Source organism: Canis lupus, chromosome 29 (genome assembly GCF_003254725.2).
Source record: "Canis lupus dingo isolate Sandy chromosome 29, ASM325472v2, whole genome shotgun sequence".
Lineage (NCBI taxonomy): Eukaryota > Metazoa > Chordata > Mammalia > Carnivora > Canidae > Canis > Canis lupus.
In genome coordinates this window covers 11,425,229-11,445,114 of record NC_064271.1, presented here as the reverse complement: position 1 = coordinate 11,445,114, position 19,886 = coordinate 11,425,229, and the positions used below count along the sequence as shown (strand labels likewise).

The following is a 19,886-nucleotide window of genomic DNA, read 5'->3' as shown; positions in this document are numbered from 1 at the left end:
ACAATAACAATAATAATAGAAGTTTTTTATAACTCCAATTACAGACAGCAGGAAGCAGACCTACCAGAGTGATTGACCAAGGCTCGCGTCTGGCCATCAGCCGTGGGTGTGATCAAATCCCAGATGAAGCTTTTAATATTCTCATCCCCCTTGTAGTGATTGAGACAGTACACAAGGATGGTCCTGCAGATGGTTTCCACGTCTTGCTCAGTGAGCTGACGCTTGTAGCGCCCATGGGAAAGGATATCTGTCCACCGTCCCCAACTGCAAAGCAAATATTCAGCATGTAAGAGGGTGCCTTTCAGTTCAGATTTGGGGCTTCATTCTGAGTCAGGTAGCAGAGTTAGGGAATCTTGGGTCAAACTGGTAGCACTTAAAACAAAACTGGCCATAATTGACAGCTGGTGATGGGAAAGTACTTCAGGACACCCGAGTCAAACACACTGGTGGCGGAGCAGGGCCCTAGCTGGTTGCCTGGAGCAGAGCATCACTGAAGTCCCGCCCATGGGGCTACCACAGGCTCTCCCGGGAGATTCGGGTGGCAGCCACAACCCTGGGTGAGGAGAAACGAGCCAGGCCCCAGACACTGTCCACTCGGCCTCATGCTGCCACTTGGCTGGTGTGCTCCAATGCGGACCAGCTATTTGCCATGTGTGGCGACCCAAGTCTAGGACATGATGCTGAGGGGGAATGGTTAGTTTCACTCTACCTCACAGGGATACTGTGATAACCAGTGAAAGACTGAACTGGCTTGAGTTTCCTTTCTGAAACAGGGAGCGCTGGTTCCCAAGTACAAGAGCATTCATGGACAGCACGTTTAGCCAACTCTCAGGCCCTTGTGTTAAATGGACAGGAGGAAGGACTGCACACAGAATGAAATAGAGAGCACACCACTGAACCCTAATAGTCTACTTGGGGTTATAACACCGGGCAGAAACAGCGCTGTGCTCTTTGATCCAGGTGCCGTGGCGTGAGAGCACACAACAGATGGGCAGATGCTGTCTGCACTGTGTCTCCTCCAGGCCACATCTCAGGATGGAAGCCAGCCTCTCTCCTACCTTCCTCAGGGGCCCAGGGCTGTGCACGGCGAGGGCCACCTCGGCTGTGGTCCCAGCCCTGGACGGGTCCTCTCTGGCTTCTATGAATTCTCAGTTCCTCACCCTGCAGGAGCAGTCCTCAACTTCAGGCCTTTCGACACAATGTTCTCTCTGCCTGGAACTCTCTGCTCCCTGCCCAGCACCCAACTCTCTCTCCTACATGGACTAACCCACAATGTCCACCTATCAAGTCACATCGCTGTCTGTGGAATTCCTTCTTGTATTCCCTGAAGGTCAAAAGTGGGGGGATGATACCAGAGCTGTGTCTTAAAGGAGCGACATGCTTTTCCCCTCCATCTGCACAGTCTTCCTGGCCATGGCACCATCACGGTTTCCTGCCACATTTGTTTGTTCACCTGCCTTGAGGCAGGGGCCGTGACTGTCCTACTCCCAGGTTTCTTGAGTATCCTAGCACAGTGCCCCGCCTCCAGTAGGGGTTTCCTACAGAGTAATGCCCAGGGGAGGAGGGAAAGACACTGTGCTTTATGTATACTTCTTAGCTTTAGGAATTATTGATGTGTTCCATTCCTAAAGTAACCAGCAAAATTCTCAACTGTGATCGTTGGCTTGAAACATCCAAGCTGGTGCAAATTAGCAAAAGGCTCAGGTGTCTGTCCACCACATAAGAACAGACAAGAGAGAATTGTCTAGATTCTTATAGATAATCAGCTGAGATATAGAAGGTGCTTCAGTTGAACTTCATTTATTCCATGAAAAAATCACTGATCTGGCACTCAATGTATCTGCTGGCATTGCACTCTTCCCTGAGGACCTAGAGAAAAGAGTCCTGGGCTTCCTGGAGCTCTAACTGGGGCTCCAGCAGGAGAGCCTGCTACTCTTAGTCATAAAACAATGTGATGAAAAAAAAACAACAACAACAACGTGATGAGTGTGATGGAACGTGCAAGCCAGACTCTCTGGTAGAGTGCCGAGGAGATGCCTGTGCTGGATGTCAACGACAGGAGCTGTTGGGCAGATCAAGTCTGTGCGATGGGGCGGGGGTAAGGGGGTGGGGAGTGGGCTGCTGCTCTAGGCAGTGGAAGAACTTGTAGAATGACAGAGATAAGACCTGAGGCAGAGCATGGCACACTGAAGGAAATGAAGTGGGCTGTCCCAACAGAGGCCTGGGCCACCCACAGAAAGGACCAACAGGACAGATGAGAGCCAGATCAGAGCTCTGTGTGCCATGTTAACAGAACGTATGTATTTACTCTGAAACTACTGATAATCAATCCACTGCAAGAAATAATCAAAAGCAGGATATCATCAGATCTACAGAAATGGCATTTTGGTGGTAGTTTTTTTATTTGAATAGAGCTTGCCTGCAGACCCATAAAATGCCAGAGAATTCTTATTTGCAGATTCAGATATTTTAGTGAGCACCTTGCCATCATTCAAAGCATCATTCAAAGCAAAGACTCAGAGATGAATTAGATATGGATCCTGCCTTTCAGAGACATGTTGTCCAGCAGAAGTACAACTCAGAGTTGAAATAACCATCCATTTATGTTTCAGATGAGTTAGAAGAGCCTTATAACTGAGATGATTGCCTTTAACAACTCTTTATAGCAGAGAAATACTAAAAGACCACCACAGTTGAAAATTTTATGCGAAGAAGCTAAAGTAGGAAAAGGTTTTGTAATTTTGAGACTTTGTTCTGAGTTATTATTCACCAACAAGTATATTTGGATCTGACATAATTCTTTAAGGGACAAATTCGTGCTCCCTCAAATCCACGAGGATATGAATGACTTGTGACCACTTTGACCGATCAGCCCTGAGCCCTATCAAAGTTGCTGCAAAGTCATTTGCTTGACTGCACTATAGGGAATCACAGAAATCCAAACACAAACACGATTTTTTCTACGCTGATTAGAGTTCTGGTATTTAAAATAAAATTCTGTTTTTCATGTGAGCCTGACTTACCCATAGACGAGCAGATTCTTCTCAACTCTAAAGCACTCACTCCTTGCGTAGCCCTGGGACCTGTCCTGGGGCCGCCTCGGCTTTGTGCAAGGCTTCTCTTCAGAATCACTTTCCAAGTCTGAAAATTCCATCAGCTCGTCTTCCTTCACTGCACTGTATAGCCTGGTTTGCTTCCTCACTCTTGGAGTGTCAATAACCAGGTTGTTCTAAAAAAGATAGCAGATAAATCTGAAACTTCTAAAAAAGCATCCCTTGGGTTAGATTAGATAGGGCTTTGAATGGGAACCTCTCACTCACCCTCCCATTTAAGGCATCAATATCCAATTCAGCCTTCTTAGCCCACTTTTGCCAGAAATTTGGATCATCCAAGGAAATATCTGTTCTATTTCCAGATGCAACAAAACTGGCCTAAAGGAGAAAAAATATGCATTACTTTGAGATGCTTTTCTCGGAGGCAAAATGCAAAGTAGCTTTCATTTACTCATTCAGCCAAACATGTATGCATTCCTGCACTGTGTGCCAGATGCTGCAGTCAGTGGGCTAGGATGAAAGCGCTACCGTCCCTCAGGTAGCTCTCTGTCCAGGGGTTTAAATAGATCAGGAAGTGAAAGATGACAGTACAGCATATTCGGTGACGGGTGACAATGGTACATATAGGTACGACAGTTATCCACGGGAGGGACCAGGTTCATGAGGGGATGCAGCAACGGCACTGCTGGGAAGAAAGAAGAGGCTCCCCAGAATATAATTCCTGGGTCAGGCTAGAACAGGAAAGTATGTGGAAATGTTTGTGACAGAGCATGTGCAAAGGCTCAGAAGAAAAGAAATGCAATTGTGTCATGTGGCTGGTGATAAGAGTAGTCAGGGGAGAGCAGCTAAAGGTCAAGCTCGCGAGGCAGACGGAAACCAGGTCATGCAGGGCCTTGCATGTCCTGTTAATGAGGCCGGAACTCTATCCTGAGATAGCAGTGGACTCTTTCAAAATGGAAATCATCTCAAGATGGACACAATCACATCCAAAGCCACCTGTTTAAGAGCTCATACTGATGTCCTGGGACATGGGAGGTTACTGCAGTGGTTTGCAGAGGAAGCAGCTCTATAGACTGAAAATGGCTCCACAGAAGTGGAGAAAAGGAGACAGTCCAGAAATGTTTACTCTTTAAAAAGTAAAATGAAAGCAGTTAGAATCTGGGTGGATGTGAAGCATATAAAATAGGTGGAGGAGGTGGGGGGTTTGGGGTGGTGGTGGGAGGCGGCAGTGGCCAAGAAAAACCTCTGTAGCCAACTTGGCATATGAACAGCATTAGTCAGGCGAAGTAACCGGGGGTGTGAGTTGAAAATGCACATACACAGAGGGTGGAGAGACAGGCGTGAGGAATCTGCTTTTGCACAAACTGAATCTGAAGTACCTGTGAGGACAGAGAACAGAACCGGGAAAGAGGCTGAAAGACATGAGAGAGAAGGTCCGGCACAGAGCCCAGAAGAGGGAACCTTTCAAGACTGGAGTAGCTGGGACAACTGGATGTCCATAGGCAAAGGGAAGGAGACGGGCCCCTATCTTACACCACAGGCAAAAGTTCACTCAAAAGAGATCACAGACCTAAATGTAAGGGCGAAAACTATAAAACTCGCAAGGAAAGAGCAAATCATTGTGAAGTTAGGTTAGACGACATATCAAAAGCGTGAACAATAAAAGAAAAAATGGGTAAACTGGACTTTATTGAAACTAAAAACCATTAAGAAAAGACTGGGAGAAAATACCTGGGAGAAAATACTTGCAAATCATATTGCCTAATGAGAAACTTCTATCCAGAATTTTAAAAGAATTCTTAATATTCAATAATAAAAGCCAAGTAACTCAAAAGGTGAATAAAAGACCTGTACAGACATTTTACCAAAAATGATATACAAATTGGTCAACAAGCACATGAAAAGATGCTCAATAGCATCAGAGAAGGCAGATCAAACTAGAGTGGGTGATCACTTCACACTAATATGGCTATAATCAGAAAATCAGAAAATAAAAAGTGTTGGTGAGGATATGGAGAAACTGGAACCCTAAATCACTGTTGGTGTAAAGAGAAAATGGTACAGTCACCAGAAAACAGTCTGTCAGTTCCTCAAAGTGTTAAACCTGGAGTTAACATATGACCCAGCAATTCTATTTATAGTAGATACATGAGAGAAATGAAAAGATACTTCCACATAAAACCCTGTTCATAAATTTTTGAAACAATGTTATTCACAGTAACTCCAAAATAGAGACAACCCAAATTTCATTACCAGCTAGTGAATGGATAAACAACCCCAATGCCCATTATCAACTGCTAACAGAGGTACATCTATATAACAGAACGACGTTCAGCAGAACAAGGGAACTGACACATGCTACAACACAGATGAATCTCAAAAACACTATGCTGAGTGAAGGAAGCCAGACACAAAAGACCACATGTTATATGATTCTGTTTTGTAAAATGTCCAGAGTAGGCAAATCTAGAGAAAGGAGATTAGTGGTTGCCAAGGACTTGGCAGGGGAGGGGCAAGGGGAGGGGAGGAGGGAGAGGCTGGTTGCTAATGGGCAAGAGGTTCTGGGGCGATTGAAACACTCTAGATTTAGATGTGGTAATGGCTGCACAAAGTCTGCAAATTTGGTAAAGGCACTGAATCATACATTTAAAATTGGTGAATTTTATGCCAAGTGAATTACATTTCAATTAAGCTGTTAAAAATAAAGGTGTAAAGGGGGCCTGGGTGTGGATAGGCGGAACTATGCACAGGGGAAGCCTCAGAAGGTGCTCTCAGTCAAGTAGCGGGAAGGAAGGCTGGGTGGTGACCTTCACCAGAGCTGGTCTAATGACAGGGTGGGGGAGGGGTGCAAGCTGGAAGTTGAAAAATTAGCAGAAAAGCAGGTGGTGGGGACAGCTAGTACAAATAACATTCATGTGGATTTTAGCTATGAAAGAAGGGTTATAGAGCTGTAGCTGGAGGGCAACATGAGATGAGAGGCTTTTTTGATAGGAGTGACTCAACTGTTCTTATAGGCTATGTCAGGATCTCAGGAAACAAAATTATGTCAGAGCAGGAGCTCCAGAAGTGGAGAGGGTGGGATCAAGGACAGAGGAAGCAGATATGAGGTCAAGGTGAGGGTGACTACTAGGGCCATATACAGAGAAGGGAACCCAAAATGCACACAAAGAATCTTCTATGCATCAGCAGCTCCACAGAGATGTCAAAATTACCCTCTTAATTCTTAATTAAAGAGCAAATGTTACATATGCACCTTAGGGGCACTTTATAAGATCCTGCTTTAGGTGAACTCTATTATGATTCTACAGAAAGCCTGTCTCTTCAAATTAATTCGCACCTTAGCAAATGTGGAGCCTTTCCCTTCAGACTCAATGGTGATAGTGTGGGTTCGCCGCAGGAGAATCTGATCAATATCTTCTTCACAGAATTTAGACCCTTCATCCTCCTCATCCATGAGTGCACCATAGGCCCCTTTCCGTAGCAGATCTTCTATTTCTTTCTTAGAAAGTTGTTGTACCTGTTTTAGAGAGATATTTTAAATAATTCAGAACTGAAATGTTTGTAGATGACACAAATGCTTCATTGTACTTAAGGAGGATAAACCTGACTCATAAAAAAGAAAATGTGACAAAATAGGCTGAAAATATTGAGGCTGAAAAGTAATTCAATGCTGGACAATTTCTTACTATTAGCTAAATAAAGTTAAGGCGCCAGAAAAAACAAATGGTCTAGGCAAGTGTGGATTACCCCATTGGTAGCGTTTTCTCTCCCACTCATGGACTGCAGCACAGCTTTATCCAGGCCGAGCTTCAAACTAGCCTTGTCGAACATTTCCCTTTCATAAGAATTTCTTGTAATCAGCCTGTAGATTTTCACAGATTTGCTCTGTCCTATTCTATGACATCTAGCCTGAGCCTGAAAGAAAAAGGAAATGAATGGTTACCAAAGAAAGAAAAGACTCAAGTGTCAGTTATAAGAGCACCCGTTCCAATAAGCAGAGGTGCAGTACAGAAGGTTAACACACTAAGAAATTACTTTTACGTTACTAGTAAATTGATTACCACTTGGTTCATTTGCCCAACCATGGGATGCTACCTGAGTGACTACACAACTTTAATTTATTGGTTTGACTGGGGATTCTTCATCATAATGGAATAACTTAAAAAAAAGAAAAGAAAAGAAAAGAAAAAAGGCATCAGGACGATTTTTGTGTATCTTTACCTGGAGATCATTTTGGGGATTCCAGTCGGAATCAAAGATGATGCAGGTATCAGCAGCAGTAAGATTAATGCCTAAACCTCCTGCCCTTGTACACAGGAGGAAAACAAACCGATCAGAATCAGGTTTGGAGAATCTGTCGATAGCTGCCTGGCGGAGATTTCCTCTCACTCTGCCGTCGATCCTTTCGTATGGGTACCTAGAAAACGTCAGGATTAACAAGAAGGCCTGCCGCATGGCTACAGCACGCTTGTTTCTTTTTGTAAAGAATATTACAACATGGGATATATACCATCTGAATATTATTTATCAGAAATAATTTCAGAGCAAACAGGTTTCATTGTAGTTTGGGATATAATTGGTTGAATGCTCAAAAATCAAATTTTATTTTATGTCCTCCCTAGTTAAATAACTTAAGTCTAAAAATTGCTGACCCCTCTTACAGTCAAATAACAAACAATTTTAATTTTAGGTAAGAACCATTTTCCCCTACTCAAATCAAAGAAATGGGAAACAAAATTGCCATTAAAAGTATGCAGAGTCCTACTGTAGTCACCACATAGAATAACAGCTATGTACATCGACAGTTTTGAAAAAGAGATGTGACACATTTTTCCCCACCCCATCCCCTCTATTATGAATGTCACTCTGAGGTGAGCCACTTGGAGCCCCATGAAAGGTCATTTTTTATTTCCTTTTTATTCTTACGGTGCGGTGGCCTCACCGTCTTTGAATGAGGTAGTCTTCCAGTATGTCCAAGCAGCGCACCATCTGGGAAAAGATAAGCACCCTGTGGCCACCAGCCTTCAGTTTTGGCAGCAGCTTGTCAATCAGCACTAGCTTGCCAGCAGCCTGGATCATCGCCTGGAGCTGAAAATCTGGAGAGTCTGCATTGTGTGTTTCTTTAAACTCTTCCAAAATTTTCTCTTCAGCACCTGCAGAGATTGGACAGCATAACGTGAATACTGTAAAAGGTTTTTATTACTAAAAACAATGAACTTGCTTTCAAAACCCACTGCTAACTATAGGAACCAGGATGCCATACTCATGTTTATGAATATGAATCCATCCGCTTACTAAAAGTCAGGTCTAACACAAAACCATGAAAGTATAAAAGGGATCAAAGTTTTAAGCACAACACATTTAAACATTTGGGGGGGAAAAAAACCACATTTTCCAACAAACAAATGTTTGCTGTCTGTAGAAACTGAATTTCAACAACAGACTGTCAAGCCAGAAGTGGCAGAAACAAGCCAAGGGCCAGATACCTACAGAAAATTTGGAACCTAAATTGCTAAAGAAATGAAGAACTGTTTACTAGCTGAATATAAACACAAACAACAAAATCTGTTCTGAAGCTAAGAAACAAGGGAATAGAGTTCTAATAATTACAGTGTCAGGGCAGTAGTTTTTGTATATAACTGTATGTAAACATAGCCAAAAGGAGGGCAACAAAAAGCAATTCCTTTTCGAGGATAATTTTTAGGGATTTTTTTAGGGGTTCTGAACATACTTCTTCTATTGCAATCTCTAAACCTCCTTCCATGTCCATTCTCATCTGAGAGTTTCATGAGGTACCAAAATTCTATCCTGAAGTGGCAAAAGCTTTTCAAGTGTTTAAAAAACAACAGCAGCAAATGACCTTGTTTCACGTAAGGCTTCTATGCCTATGTACGTCACCCTCTTTTTCTCATTAGCCTCATGCAGATGATTTCTGCTTGTTCAAAGACTTGGGTGCATTAGAGAAGCCTCAAGAGAATGACATTGTCAGAAGAGCAGTGCTTACATAACTGCCCCCAACCCCAAACACACACAGGCTAAGCTTCCTTCAACTACTTAGGTGGCTTAGCTAGAATTAGACGGCACCAGTCTGGCCACCTCCCATCCCTGGAGTTAATCGGCCAGGGCTGCTGTGCTCAGCGCCTCTCCCTAAGGATGGGGGGTAGGGTCACCTATTCTTTGGAAAATACAAACAAATCCACCTAATGGGATTGGTTCCCAGCTCTCGACTCTCCCAGAAAGTGTAAACTACTCTTCTTAGCACGGGGTTTAAACGTGTGAACTAACAATACATGTGATGAGTATGCATAAATCTCAAAGGGGGCTTAAAAGTTAAGTGAGTCAGACCCTCATGGCCTCTAGGACAGAACTTCCACAAGCAGCAATGTAAGTAAGAAAAGTGCCATCCTATTTCCACTCTAACGGCACTTGCGCAAATTAAGTTATGGCATGGTCATATGCAGAAATACAGCTTGTTAATTATTACAACAGAGAATCTTACTGAGATCAGATTAAAGTCGCTTTATGCCCTTACCCAGGCACTAAGGCCTCAGCAAAGCACACTGTTACTTGTGAAGAAGGGGGCTTGGCTGAAAATGCTACTCTGGGTCAGAATGGTTAGTCCCTCACTACCTTTTCCACATGAATCAGAAGCTCTTCTCTAAGTGGGGGAAAAACAGGGAAAGGTTTTGTAAAAACAAAATGTTGTTGAAGAGCATTAACAGGAATGTCCCTGATGATAGAATGTTCTTGAATAAAGTTGAATAATATTTTTCAAAACATAAAATTTAGAAATCTAGGTCCTGGATTCAGGACAAGACAGCCCTCAGGAAACAAGAGAAATAGATTTAAGTCTGTGTCTTACATTAGGTCTTTTTAAAAAGTTTGTTCTTGTGCAATATAGTATAAGCTCTTTACAATTCAGAAATAGATTTTGCTCCTGGTATTCGGCTATTTTTTTTGTCTATATGAAAATTATAACTCAGAATCAAAATATAGTATATTGGTTTAAAACAAGCTAAGAAAAAAAATAAATAAAACAAGCTAAGGACCAAAGAATGTTTTTCACAAATGAAATAATCATTTTGAAAAGATAAGTAAAAGACATTTGAATAATTTTATTAAAAAACTGAAAATACAAATAATTTCTCAAATTAGCAGAGAAATTTTTTTCACTTTAACTTTATTCTGAGATGAGAAAAGTAACTTTCTTGCTTTTTGATTGCTACTAATGATTTCTCATCTTATAAAGAATAGTCAAAATTAAAATACATTTGTCCCTACCTGACAAAAGCTACAGCTGAATTTATCAATCCAGCTCTTTGTTATGAATTCAAGGTGTTTTGTTTTTTTAAAAGATTTTATTTATTTCTTCATGAGAGACACAGAGAGAGAGGGGCAGAGACACAGGCAGAGGGAGAAGCAGGCTCCATGCAGGGAGCCCAATGTGGGACTCGATCCCAAGTCTCCAGGATCACGCCCTGGGCCGAAGGCAGGCGCTAAACCACTGAGCCACCCAGGCTGCCCTGAATTCAAGGTTCTTAAAGTGCAGGCAGTTTTAAAAATATTAGCAAACATATTTCCTATATGATTCCTGTAGCACTATATTTATTATAGCCAGAATGTAGGAAAGAAGGGTGGTGAAGGTATTGAAGAGAAAGCAATTTCTACCTTGCAACATCACAGCCAAACTGCCCAATTTACCATTTATCTTGATGTTAGATTTGCAAATATCAATCTGAAAATTAGCTGGAAATAGGTTATGATAAGCCAAAATACTTTGTTGACACTGCCCTAAATTAAAGTACTATTCATGCTACATTTCAAAATGTGTGTGTGTCTCAAAGACAAATTGAAACGAGTGTGCACTCACTTGAAGCGAGTGTGGAAATCTGACTTAAACAGATGGTCACTGTGAAAACAGTACCTGCGATGGTAGCTAGCTATAACAAGAAATTATTATCTGGCCAATGTCATCCAGCCACAAACAAGAAATAATTTTCTTTCAAAGATTACCAAAAAAAGAGTTAGGATTATTTATCTGAAATTCATCCCATCATGCAAGCTTCAGCTTATTTTCTTTCTGCCTATTCTTTTTTTTTTTTTTTTAAGATTTTATTTATGTATTCATGAGAGACACAGAGAGAGAGGCAGAGACACAGGCAGAGGGAGAAGCAGGCTCCATGCAGGGAGCCTGATGTGGGACTCGATCCTGGGACTCCAGGATCACGCCCTGGGCCAAAGGCAAGCGTTCAACTGCTGCCACCCAGGGATCCCTTTCTGCCTCTTCTTCTCTGTGCTGCTCAGATCTCCAACAACGACAACAAATGACCCTGATGTCACTCCTAACCATTAGGGGACCTTGACCAAGTTTTCAACATTATTTGTACTCTCACATAGGGAACCTAAAACTGGACATTCCACTCTCTTGAGGCTGGGGCCAGTAACTGTAACTGCATTTATGTTTCCCAGTTACCTGCTACCCTGATCTAATAAAGCAACAAGTAGCAACAATTAGCCAGTACTCACAGTGCACCCCCCAAAACTGCGCTAAGCACTTAAGATATCAACCCACATTTAAAATATTACTCAGTTTGTGTTCTATCATCCTTTCTAATTTTCTTCCCTCTGCTTTACTTATATTACACCATATGTCACCAACTTATGCATATAGTTGCTTCTACTTTCCACAATTACCAAAATGTTATGCTTTCCTGAATTGAACTTTAGCTTGATGGGGGCTGCTTGACTCTGCCACCACCAATAGGAATTTCGATTTAAACTTCAACACTGAAAACTTCCTTGAATCAGCTCAGTTACATGTGTAGAGGTGGCAGCCCATCAGTATACCTTCTACTCCAGATTGTGGATGAAAATGGGAGGTACTGGCCGTAGAGCAACCTCAGTGAAACCCAACATCCACATGAGCTACCCAGGCAGTTGTAACGCCTACTGTGTGTGTATATACTTTCAGCTTCTCAGCATAGAGGTATATAAAGACACACTGCTTAACAGATTCTTCATAACCTGTAGGCACAGAACACTGACCCCAAGGTGTGACCAACTAGGACAACTGCCACAGACCCAAATTTTAGAAATCCTAAAAAACTCATGGTCAACAATGAATTAAATAAGATGACCCTGAAGAGCAATCAGCCAAGGAAGAGACGACTCCTCCCCCGAATGTTCAATGCATATAATGAGCACGTAAGCAGACCAGGTAAACTTGAGAGAGCTGCAAGCGGGTATCTGACAACTATCACTGAGGTCAACCCTTTCACACACATCCTGCTCGCAGCATTTAAGCTCTTTTGTGAGTGTCCTCCTGTGCCCCGTGGACGCTACTATTCCTCATTTTCTTTTCACCAGATATTAAATGCAAAAGTGTGCATCTGTCACACATGTATTGTGCTTTACTCACACCATCAGTCACCCTAAGCCCCAACTCCACCTCCCCACCTCAGGAATAGACAGGTCAACACTCACAATAATGGCCTTATAGGCTCTTAAACACACAGTGATTAGTAGGCTGGCAGCATTAAACATATAATTATCACACACGATACTCTCTTTAGAAGACAAAGCTAAAAGCACAAAGTCTGAAAAGGAAATTCATCGATGTCACACCACAACAATGAGCTCAGGTGCTATGCTGAGACAGTCTTGCAGGTGTGGACCATTCTGTCATTTAATAACAGGAACATGGGGGTCTGAGATGCCTGACAGGTGTGTATGTCATGAATGGGGGCGGGGAGTGGAGGATGGGATTCTTTAAATTAGCTGCCTCTGAACTTCATGGATTGTGATAAAGACAAAACTAAGCTTTGTTCCTACTCACCTAGAAAGGAACCTAATGGCGTTGCCAGCCATTTGCAATCACACACAAACACCCCAACTCAGCCGGCCATCACCTTTCTTTAACCCATATTAACTCCGGCCAGCAGGGCAGGCAGCAAGAGCCTTCTAGCAGGTCTTTCCCCGCTCCCTCCCATCTGTTTTATATGATGTTGCCAGATCAATCATCCTGAATCATTTCTCAGCTCAAACACTAGCCATGGTTCTCCACTGTCTGCAGACAAAAGCCAAATTCCATGACCTAGCCTCGAAGCCTTTCCATAGCTGGGGCCACTATGTGCCTCAGGTTCCCTGTCCCACTGCTTCTTACATGGACTTTATACTTTGGGCAAGTTCCCCCTTTGTTTTCCTGCTTCTTTGTCTTTGCTCATGTTATTACATCAGCCTAAATGCCCTTCTCTTTTCTGCCCTTCACTGGCAAACCCCTTCCCACCCCCACAGGCTTGTCTCAATTGCTTTCTCTGTGGCTTCTCTAATCCCCATCCCTGACAAACCTGAAGGCTCTCATATCCTCCAATGTCCCACATATCACATGTATGCCATATTTATCCCTTTAATGATTTTCGGAAGTACATAATACAGGTTTTTACTCAAATCAGTTACAGGACACTATCAATTTAGTTAAGAAAACAGGAAGACTGTAAAGTATTCATCAGTAACAGAAACAAACTGTTAGCAAAGTTTTTGAATGATCTCTCATTCTTAGGGAATAGGTCCTAGAGGTCTCTAGACTGAAATTTCCTGCAGACAGCTGCCAGCTGCCTTCTCACACCAGTTCCTCTTTAACTTCTCTGATTTACACACACACACACACACACACACACACACCCCAAAGTCTCTGCTGAGGCTAATCTCTCTTTAACTATGAGCACTGTTGGTGATTTTTAGGTATGAGCACCCACACCTCCTTCCAAGGGGTAAGACACAGAGTCAGGGAAGTAGGAGAACAGCGAGCTGAGGTCCTGCTGCTGCAGGGATCAGAAGGTGCAATGGTCCCTTGCCTGTAGCCACCACAGAAGCAGGCGTCACGAAGAACAGGAAGCTGGTGAAACCCACGTTGAGATGACAGGATCCAGTAATGACCACAAACCATCAAGTCCCCTGTCTGGAGGACAAACAGGACTTCTGGAGCTCTGTCATTTAAACACATTCGCTGGTGCATAGGCTTACCGTTAATAAGGTATGGATGATTGCAGCACTTCCGTAACTCCATCATAGTGTTTAAAAGGTTAGGTACATTAGCTTGACCACCACCTTTGGAAAGAAATGTGAAATTCTTCTCAAGGATGGCTCGGTAATATTTCTTCTGAATGTTTGTTAGCTCAACTTCAATAATAGTTTCTTCTTTGGGGGCCAAGTTCTTTTCTACATCCTCCTTGAGACGTCGCAACATCATTGGCTTTAGAATAGCCTGGAGTTTTTGCACCTAAAAAAGGACCTTAAGTAAATACTGGAATCATGATTCACTTGCATGCTGAAACATATTCTAATGTAAAAAATCAGGATTATGCTATTCATTTACCATTGGTTTTCACTTGTCAAAGCCCAGTAAGGGTATGAAGGCACTGATCTCTCAGCTTGCATGACAGAAGAGTATGAAGGTTGAATGAGTCCAGGTTAAATGGCCTATTTCAGCTACCTGAGAGCCCGAAAAGCCAAAGGCCTGACAAGCACACAGCAGAAAAGAACCCAATTTATTCACTGAGCTTCCCTTCTGTTTGTCTCAAGCCACAGGGATGATGAGGAAGAAGGAAGAGGTGATGTCATGGAGTGTTATGCCTCAGTTCCCTTCCCTTCTAGAAAAAGCTAAGTGAACGAGTAGGCCAGGTGTTACCTACTCCCTCCATCAATAGGAAGGCAGAGAGATCTCTCTGGTTCTCGTTTCTGTTGATTGGCATTTGGATATACAGCACACAAGACAGTTTTTATTTTAGGAAAAGCAAAAACAAAACAGACTTCACTCAACTAAACTAAGAGGCTTTAGACAATAAATTATGGAGGGGTGAAGGGGAGGACATAAAGACTAAGATTGCAAGTGTATCTCCATCTCTGTTTCAAATACAGTATAATAATAAATACCACAGAACTCTTAGGATGTATAAAATAATTAACTGCTTTTCATATACAATACCTCACTTCTCACAGAAATCCTGTGGGGGTAGTTTATTTTTTTATTTTTTATTTTTTTTAAAGATTTATTTATTTATTCTATGATAGACATAGAGAGAGAGAGAGAGAGGCAGAGACACAGGAGGAGGGAGAAGCAGGCTCCATGCCAGGAGCCCGACATGGGACTCAATCCCGGGACTCCAGGATCGCGCCCTGGGCCAAAGGCAGGCGCTGAACTGCTGAGCCACCCAGGGATCCCTGTGGGGGTAGTTTAAATGAAAACATGTAGACTCAGAAAAGTAAGCAATATGACCAAGTATACATAGCCAAGAAATAAGACTAGAATTTCAAAACTCCACAAGGCAAATAACTATAATTTCCATGGCTTCTAACACTGTGGTCAAAAGTATACACAGCAAAATCATTTACCCGAATAGCATGGCAGTCTATGAGAATTACATGAACAGGTAAGTAACCTCTCCCAACAGATCTCAACAGCCCCTCATGAGGGTAAACAGACAACAGAACAAGAAAACCTTCCATAACAAAGACCCAGAACGTCCAAGGAGAGGAGATATAAAGCTCACTTAACTAAGTAGGTGAGAAAAAACTCATATAATTTATATTTTTAAAAAGCTAAATAGCAATGCGTTGTCATTTATTTCATGGGTTAATCTTCAAATTATATGACTAACGTACAAAGTAGATGTGATAAGTACCTGTTCTTCTGTTTTCAGATCACCAAATTCTTGCATAAAGGTGGTTTCTGAAGGGAAGCGACTTGGTTCCAAGAAATGAAGCAAGCTGAAGAGCTCTTCCACAGTGTTCTGTAGTGGGGTCCCTGTCAGCAGCACTTTGTGTTCCTATAGGAACACAAGGAAAGCAACTGATCAAATCCTAACAAAAACAGTTTATTAAAATGAAAGCCTCGCTCTCCTGGGGCGTCTGGTGGCTCAGTGGGTTGAGTGTCCAACTCTTGGTTTTGGCTCAGGTCATAATCTCAGGGTTGTGGGACTGGGCCCCCAGACGGGCTCTGTGCTTAGCTCAGAGTCTGATTGAGATTCTTACCCTCTGTCCCACATGCCCTCCCTCCTCATCTGCCTTGCACGTGCTCTCTCAAGTAAATAAAATCTTAAAAAACAAAAAACAAAAAAGCCTCTCTCTAGATATCCATTTTCCTACTTCTCGTTCATGCCAACTCAGCATCCACCATACGTAAAGTGCAGGTAGCAGAAACAAAGGCAGAACAAAACAAAAACACGGACCCTGCTTCAGACAGATCTGTGGTGTGGGTCCTCTAGAATGCTGCAGACCTTGCAAACATGTCTTGCCATTTCATTTCTTTCCAGGGTTATTAGGTCAACATTTTAGTGCCATGGCTTTGCAAGTCTCCCGAGTCCCAATGCTTTTTTTCTCCACGAAAGTTTTTTTCCCAAAATCCCTAGACTCAGAGAAAGCTCACATGCTTCTTTCTGTTCTCTACATCATCAGCGCTCTTCTCCCCATCTGCTTCCTGCATGACTCACTTCAGACACAAAAGAAGTTCTTCTACATGCAACAGCATATGAAAAACTATTTTGTTCTGCAAAAATTTCAAACTAGCAAAGAGGTCAGCTTGGTTTTAAATACCACAATCACTTTTTTTTTTCTTAAAGCAGATGCTATTTCTAACTTTGTTTCTTTGAACCAATTAGGTATTTCTTTAAAATAATTCTTCCTGTTTACGAGCTGTTTCTCCAGTTTTCCTTATGCATCTGTACCCTTGTCTTTGTATTTTATATATCCAACATAGTGGGGCTATTTCTCAGTGACCAATTTTAATGATATGAGTTTTTTAATCTTAAGAGTCTTATTATTTAATATTTTGTTTGGTACATAGTCCAGCAAATAAAACTATTTCAGAAAGTGATCCTACCTTCTAGTAGGTTCAAAAGCAATTATTCTGACCTAACGTGAAATCTGACACAAACTTGGCTGCCAAGCAGAGTATATGCTCAGTAAATACTAGATAAATGATGTAACTAGGGACGTGCTAATTTTCATCATATCTACCATGTCTTATATGTCAATGAAGTTCTTTAAAAAAAAAAAAAAGATTTCTTTATTTATTTATGATAGACAGAGAGAGAGAGAGAGATAGAGGCAGAGACACAGGAGGAGGGAGAAGCAGGCTCCATGCAGGGAGCCCGATGCAGGACTCGATCCCGGGACTCCAGGATCGCGCCCTGGGCCAAAGGCAGGCGCTAAACCGCTGAGCCACCCAGGGATCCCCTCAATGAAGTTCTTTGAAAGTGAAGTAAAGCAGTTCAGTTTGTTTTTATTTCTCCTTTTCTCCCTTTTGAATAAAGATGTCTCTCAGGAAGATACATAGACCACCATCATCTTGGGATTTATTTATTAAATTCATAATGCGAAAGGCATTGGGAATCAGTTCAAGATTTTCTAATATAGGGGCAGCACCTGGTTGGCTCAGTTAAGGGTCCGACTCTTGATTTCAGCTCAGGTCATGATCTCAGGGTTGTGAGATTGAGGCCCATGTTGGGCTCCACACTGGGGCATGGTGTCTGTTTGATATTCCTCTCCCAGTCCCGATCCTTCAACCCCTCTCCTCTCCCTTCTTCCTCTCTTAAAAAAAAAAAAAAGGTTTGCTAATATCTAACCATATGGGTGGGTAACATGGGCTACAGTCCCTGACATGCTTAAGTTCTGAATTACTTTACCCAAGAATTTTTTAAGCTGTCACAGACTCATGAAAGAGCTATACTGATACGAAAGATTGTCTCCTAGTTTTCTCATATCCCTAATGATTGAGCTAAATCCTAACCTTTAAACAAATACCGTAGAAAAAGCCTTTTTTAACTTATTCATTTCAAAGTAAATGTATCCTTTTTTTTTTTTAAGTTCAACATGGGGCTTGAACTCACAATTCTGAGATCAAGAGTCAAACACTTAGCCAACTGAGCTACTCAGGAGCCCTGGAAGGGACTCCTTTTTTTTTTTAAAAAAAAAAAAAGATTTTGTTTATTTATTCATGACAGACACACACAGAGAGAGAGAGGCAGAGATACAGGCAGAGGGAGAAGCAGGCCCCATGCAGGGAGCCTGATGTGGGACTTGATCCCAGGTCTCCAGGATCAGGCCTTGGGCTGAATGCAGGTGCTAAACCGCTGAGCCACCCGGGGACTCCTTTTTTATTCTACATTCCCTCAAGGACTGTTTAAAGCCGTTATGCCAAATGGTTACACACGTGACACTTTTATAAGGTTACATACGAGTAGTCTAGTCGGATAAAACCAGGTTTCCACTAGAAAGTAACTGTGAAAGACCATCTGATTAATACACACAGTATCACAAAACGTCATGTAAGAGACTTGGGCCAGTAAGCTTATCATCTCCAAGCTCAGCTATGTCAGCAAATATGCTTTTGGCTTGAAAACATTACCATTCTTTAGCTCTGATGGAGTGATGAGCATTTAATTTCATTTCAGCAGACTCTTTAATTTGTGTGAGGCCTGACGATGAAAGACAAGATGACAGAATCAATGAAGAACTTCTACCCCCTCCAGAGAATCCCCTCCTTGTCAATGAGGGGCAAGGAGATGGCTTGGTTTTCCAGAGCTCTGTGGAGGATGGTGAAGACCATAAATGTCCCTCTACAAATCATTTTCGTGAGCATTTCCTTTTGTGATGGGAGAGCTAAAGACACTCAGTGGTCTTCTCTTTCTGAGAATGCACTTGGAACACAATCCTCATCAAGTATACCTTTGTACTGAGTCTACTGCAGGAAACAGCAGTTCCCTCTGACCTGCTACATAGCTGGATAAACTTACTGCTCGTTATTTTCACTGTGATTTATTCTAAGAAACAAGAATAAAAAGTGGCCACTGTGTAAGTCATCATCATAAGGTTCACTGTAAATAAGAATTTAAAGGCCAACCTTTAGTTGTTCAGAACTAGACAAATACAATTGCATTCTAATTCTGAACAACGGTGCTGTATTCCATCTAGAAAACCTCTTTCAAGAAAGATTCTTGATCATCAGAAAAACAATTATTGTGTTTCATTTGCTTATCAGAGATTCCTGGTGAGTGAACCAAGAATGAGTAACAGGTATGTGAGTCCTTGAGATGACCAGGAGGGCTGAGAGTCAGGATCCCAGGGCTGGTCCATTATAGCAGTGGGCAGCATTCTCAGCTTTGTCCCACTATGACATGGTATATCTAGAATATTATGACTTTCTATATGGGCTGTTACGTGAAAAATAATTAAGGAACATTGCAATATGTAACAGAAAAATTATCTGGCTAAGAGATTCTAATCCATTAATGAAGTGTTACTATAAACAACAGAAAATCCTTTCAAGTCTCCCGATTACAATTACATTGTAGGATGTTGACAGCATTTAACTAATCTGTATGCACCAGTGGAGGACAGTTTTGCAGTTAGAATCAACTGCTTGGTAGCACATAAACTAATAAAAGGAAACAACTCAGATAAACTCAGGTGACTATTTAAGCCTTCAGAAAGTGGTACTCTAGCTGTCTTTTACGTGGACCACTGTGAAGATGGGTCCCTACTTGGAAGATGTAGTTAGGTACTTCATGAACACTCGCATTTGCCTGCAAATACCAGTTTACTTCAATGTAATGCTAAAGTATTGCATGGAGAGAGCAAATACAGTCTCAGAGTTTCTCTTTTCCATGTGCTTACCTAGGTCTTCAAGACTATTCACTATTTCTAAGTATTTTAATTTCTTTTTTGGATTGGTCGCCAAATAATATAAACTGGTTATGAGAAACGTCTTAGGATGGAAATTCCATACTTAATATAAAGATTGTACTTATTTACTTGAGAGAGAGTGCACAAGTGAAC

At 42.0% G+C, this 19,886-nt stretch overlaps 1 protein-coding gene across 4 annotated transcripts in view; it reads right to left on the bottom strand.

Annotated features, from left to right (window-relative positions):
- CHD7 (chromodomain helicase DNA binding protein 7) overlaps nucleotides 1–19,886 on the bottom strand; it is a 191,530-nt gene that overhangs the window by 21,898 nt on the left and 149,746 nt on the right. For all 4 annotated transcript variants that reach the window (XM_025477808.3, XM_049103686.1, XM_049103683.1 and 1 more), the window contains 9 exons: nucleotides 15,734–15,877; nucleotides 14,076–14,331; nucleotides 7,996–8,206; nucleotides 7,275–7,470; nucleotides 6,801–6,968; nucleotides 6,391–6,570; nucleotides 3,321–3,431; nucleotides 3,024–3,229; nucleotides 65–264 (listed from right to left, as the gene is read on the bottom strand). In XM_025477808.3, the coding sequence (XP_025333593.3) occupies nucleotides 65–264; nucleotides 3,024–3,229; nucleotides 3,321–3,431; nucleotides 6,391–6,570; nucleotides 6,801–6,968; nucleotides 7,275–7,470; nucleotides 7,996–8,206; nucleotides 14,076–14,331; nucleotides 15,734–15,877 (1,672 nt within the window). The remainder of the gene's footprint in view (nucleotides 1–64; nucleotides 265–3,023; nucleotides 3,230–3,320; nucleotides 3,432–6,390; nucleotides 6,571–6,800; nucleotides 6,969–7,274; nucleotides 7,471–7,995; nucleotides 8,207–14,075; nucleotides 14,332–15,733; nucleotides 15,878–19,886) is intronic.